The 4,875-nt window shown below is 49.5% G+C and overlaps 1 protein-coding gene across 1 annotated transcript in view; it reads left to right on the top strand.

Moving 5' to 3' along the window:
• HERC2 (HECT and RLD domain containing E3 ubiquitin protein ligase 2) overlaps window positions 1-4,875 on the top strand; it is a gene marked incomplete in the record, with an annotated part of 143,266 nt that overhangs the window by 104,989 nt on the left and 33,402 nt on the right. Inside the window, 1 exon segment of the mRNA XM_027767805.1 lies at window positions 9-234. Coding sequence (XP_027623606.1) covers window positions 9-234 — 226 coding nt within the window.

Below are 4,875 nucleotides of genomic sequence, written 5' to 3'. Positions count from 1 at the left end.
CTACACAGGTGTACGCCTGGGGTGACAACGACCATGGGCAACAGGGCAACGGCACAACCACGGTCAACAGGAAGCCCACGCTTGTGCAGGGCCTGGAGGGCCAGAAGATCACACGTGTGGCCTGTGGGTCATCGCACAGTGTGGCCTGGACCACCGTCGATGTGGCCACGCCCTCTGTCCATGAGCCCGTCCTCTTCCAGACTGCCAGAGACCCCTTAGGTGCTTCCTATTTAGGTAACACGGGCTTGTGCCATCTCCAGGGTCTCTGCGGGGCAGTGACACGGGGAGTCGGGAGAGCCCCTCAGCCTGGGGCGTGCATTTGCTGACTGTCGGCACAGAGCGTTGGTGCCCCCGGCTCACACACGCTGGAAGGACGGTCGGGAGCGGGTGTGGTGCCGGTCTTGTGCTGCTGCGCGGGCCTGCGCAGGTCTCCGCGATGGCTGCTCGGGGGCTCTGGGCGGGGTGGGTGGGACTGGCACACGGTGAGCCGCACCTGGTTAAAGCACACGGTTTGGTCATCTCTGGAGTGTGTGCACGACCACAATGCAGGTGGGCACAGGGGCCACCCCAGAGTCTCCCTCTGCCTTGCAGCCTCTCCCTGTCGTTCTGAGCCCCTCCTCATCCTGTGACCACAGGCTTGCTCTCCCTTCCTGCGAGTCTGTGTGCAGTATTTTTAAAAATTCTTTATTTTATTTTATTTGATTTCTTTTTTTTCTTTTTTTTGAGAGGTTTTTGCCATAGGCGCGTGTGCTCGCCAGAGAGAGACAGAGAGATAGAAAGCGAGAAATCACCCCCCGAGGGGGGATGGCCACGCCGCAATCCCTTCTCCTCCATTCTCCTCTCGGGATCTTGGGCATGCACGCGCACGCGCCTGGCGTGAGTTTTAAGCCACCGGGTCCAGGACGCGAACTGCGGTCGACTACGTGGGAGTCCAGCAACATAGCCATTACGCTAACTGCTGCTCCCTATTTTATTTTATTTCTTTTTCTTCTTCAGTTTGACCAGGGAGAGACAGAAAAAGAGAGAGGAAGAGAGAGAGAGAGAGAGAGAGAGAGAGAGAAAGGCAGCCACCAGGTCCAGGTGTTGGCTGCAGTAAGCCATGTGGGAGTCCGGAGCCCCGACCACTGTGCCACCTGCCGGCCCCGCTGTGTGCAGTTCTTAGAGTGTGCAGTAGATGGAATCATTCAGCGCTCTTCTCTCTGACTCACTCAGCACAGTCACTTGGAGACTACGTGGCACGTGTCAATATTCTTTCGTGTTTCATTATTCGCTACTGTCTCACTTATGAATGTATTCTAGTTGATTCGTCCATGTGCCTGTCGGTGAATATTTGGGTTGTATCTAGGTTTGGCCTATACATATAGAAACGAGCGGGTTTATTTCATTTAAATTGGAGCTTGTCTTTCTTTGGAGACGCACCTGGTGTCTGTCCCTCGGGTAAATCCCTGGCAGAGGAGTGGCCGGATCGTATGAAGATCTGACTTCTCAGGGGCCTACGAGCTGTTTATATACCATGATATTCTTTTTTCTTAAGAGATTTTTGCCTTAGTGCGTGTACACTTGCCAGAGAGAGAGGGAGAGCCAGAGATAGTGAGAGGGAAAATGAGAAATCACCCCCCAAGCTGCAATCCTCTCTCTTCCACTCCTCTCCTGGGATCTTGGGCGCACACACACACATCTGGTGTGACTTTAAGCCACCGGATCTGGGATTTGAACCATGGTTGGCCATGTGGGAGTCTAGTGACGTAACCACAGTGTCATTTGCTGGCCCAATACTATGATATTCTTTATAGGTATTTTTTCTTAGATTTTTTTGCTCTAGGATGTGTGTTCTCGCCAGAGACTCAGAGACAGACAGAAAAGGAGAAATCACCCCCCAGGGGATTTGGCCATGTTGCAGTCCCTTTTCCTTCATTCTCCTCTTGGGATTTTAGGTGCGCACACACACGTGCCTGGGGCTTGAACCACGCTCAACTATATGGGAGTCCAGCAGTGTAACCATTACGCATTTGCTGGCCCCTTTATTGTTATTTCTTGTCCATCCTTTTACTTTTTATCTGTGTCTTTGTGTTAAGGAAGCAGCTTCTTTGTAGGTAACATGTAGTTAGATCTGTGTCTTATTTATTTATTGTTTTTGGAGAGGTTTTTGCTATAGGGCGCGTGTGCTTGCCAGGCAGACAGAGAGAGACAGAGAGACAGAAAGCGAGAAATCACCCCCCAGGGGGGATGATCTCGCCGCAATCCCTTCTCCTCACTCTCCTCTTGGGATCTTGGACATGCGTACACACACACCCGGCGTGAGTTTTAAGCCACCAGGTCTGGGACGTGAACTACGGTCGACTACATGGGAGTCCAGAGACATAGCCACTATGCTAACTGCTGGTCCCTGATCTGTGTCTTTTAATTGGAGTGTTCAGCCCATGTACACTTACTTAGCTCTTCACTGTCGTCTCTCCCCCTCTTCCTGCTTTCCTTCGAATGCGTTATTTTTTATGATCTGATTTTTCTGCCTTGTTACTTATGGCCTCTAGGTCCTGGTGTCATTTGGTGGTAGCTCTAAGACCTGCACTGTGCTCCTCTAGCTTGTGGTCGTTGGCGTTTAGGCGGGGTGTTTTCGCGCACAGTTACGTGTCCTGCAGCAGGGTGCTCCTGCTTCGTGGTCACGCGTTTTACTTCTTGCGTGGACTGTAAGCCTGATGGTGTGGTTCTGCTCATTTAAACAGTAAGAGGCCCATTTCCTCGCGAAGTTGAATCGTTCTTTGGTCCTTTGTGCACGCCGTGCTTCTGTCCGGCATTGTTCTGCTCGAGGGCCTCTCGGCGATGTCGTGTGGGTGGGTGTCATTCTTAGGACTGAGCTGCTCCTTAGTTTGTATAGGATAGCTCTGCTGGGTGTGCAGTTCCAGACTGACAGTTCGACTGTTTTAAAACGCCATTTCACCGTCTTGAAGCCTGACTTGTTTGATAATTCAGTGTGTCATTCTTACCTGTGTTCTCCTGCACTTTTCCCCTCTGCTCTTGGAAGGGTTCTCTTTCTCTCTGGTTTCGGTCCATTTGATAATGACATGCTGTGGTATAATACCTTATTGACGCGCAGGGTATAAATACCTTACTGGTTCTTGTGCCTGGTTTTCTGGGCTCATTGGATCTTTGAGTTTGTAGTTTTCATCAAATTTGATAAAGTTTGCTGTTGTTTCTCCCTGTGGTTTTTCTTTTTCTTTGTATCTGCTCCTCTTTTCTTTTTTTAAGGTGTATTTGTCTCCCGAGAGAGGATGGGTAGGCACAGGGGATCCCCATGCCCAGGCAGCAAGCACTCCCAGTGTGTACAGGGAGACAGCGGGACACGAACCCGGGTCCCTCCACGTGGGCCCAGAGCACAGAGCCCTATAGTGCTGCTGTGCCGCCTCGTCTGCCCTGTACAGCTCGTCTCTGTGAGAGCTCCGGGTCCGTGTATATTACATGAGGTCTTCGCCATTGTCCTTCGGGTATCTCAAATTCCGTTCACGATTTATGTCCTTTTAATTTAATTTAATTTTTAATTTTCCCAGAGGACACATGTACTTCTCTAAGCGAATTTAACCTTTTTTTTCTTTTTTAATTTCAGGGGTTTTTTGGTTGTTGTTTTCTGGTTTTTTTTTGTTTTGTTTTTTTTTTTTTTTTTCCAGAGGATGCTTGCACTCACCAGAGAGAGACAGAAAGATAGGGAAGATGAGAAAACACTCCCTATGGGACGTGATCACACCACAGTTTCTTCTCCTCCACTCTTTATGCTCTTGGGATTTGGGCATGCACACACACATGCCCAGTATATCTTTCAAGCCTTCAGGTCAGGGACTCAGCGTGCACGGTTGGCCATTGAGGTCCAGCGAGGTACAGCTCCCTTAGCCACCAGGCCCCTGACTGCCTGATCAAACATTTTTCGAAATGTTTTTTGCTATAGGGTACATGCATTTGCCAGAGAGAGACAGAGGGAAAGTGAGACATTACCCCCTGGGGGTGGCCATGCTGCAGCCCCTTCTCCTCTCTTGTCCTCTCGGTATTTTGGGCATGCACGCACATACTCCTAGCATGTTTTTCAGGCTGCTAGGTCTGCTACTCAAACCTTGGAGTTGGCCACGTGGGATCCAATGCCGTAACCACCGCTCTATCTGCTGACCCCTAAACTATTTTTGATCGCAAACATTGTAGTTTCCTCTCTAAAGTTTGACTTGCGTATTTTCCTTTCTCCCATTTCCCTAGCTGTCTGTCTGGACATCAGGAATATAGCTATAATAAGTGTCGTGACCTCTTCGAGTCTAACACACCAAACTATTTGATTGTAGCGTGTGTGTCATATTCGGTTATTGTGATTGTTATTTCTGTCTTGGGTTCTGTTTTTCTACTTTTCTGTCTAGTTGGTAATTTTGGGTTAGATGCCATACATGTGACTTTTACATGCTGCTAGAGATTTTTCGTCTATGCCTCTTCGTGAATGTCGATGTACTTAAGTTACTCTGAAACAGTTGGCCCTCTGGGGTCTTAGTTTCAGATCTGTAGATGGGTCGCACACCTGGTGTTAGTCTGGGTTAATTTCTTTCTTTCTTTCTTTTAGGTTTTTGCCATAGGACATGTGTGCTCACTGGAGAGAGTGAGAGAGAAAAGGAAAGTTTGAAATCACCTCCGAGCGGTGATGACCATGCTGCAATCCCTTTTCCTCTTGGGATTTTGGGCATGCACACACACATGCCTACTGTGATTTTTAAGCCGCTAGGTCTGGGGCTCGAACCTTGGTCAGCCATGTGGTAGTCCAGTGCCTTCACCAGTACGCTACCTGCTGGCCCCAGTCTGGGTCTAATTCTTCTCATTAACAAGATGAAGCCCTTCTGGCCGGCGTCCCAG

This window comes from Tupaia chinensis, unplaced genomic scaffold, assembly GCF_000334495.1.
Source record: "Tupaia chinensis unplaced genomic scaffold, TupChi_1.0 Scaffold144682_1, whole genome shotgun sequence".
Classification (NCBI taxonomy): domain Eukaryota; kingdom Metazoa; phylum Chordata; class Mammalia; order Scandentia; family Tupaiidae; genus Tupaia; species Tupaia belangeri.
Note: the sequence above shows the minus strand (reverse complement) of the source record. Positions and strands in the feature narration are given on the sequence as shown.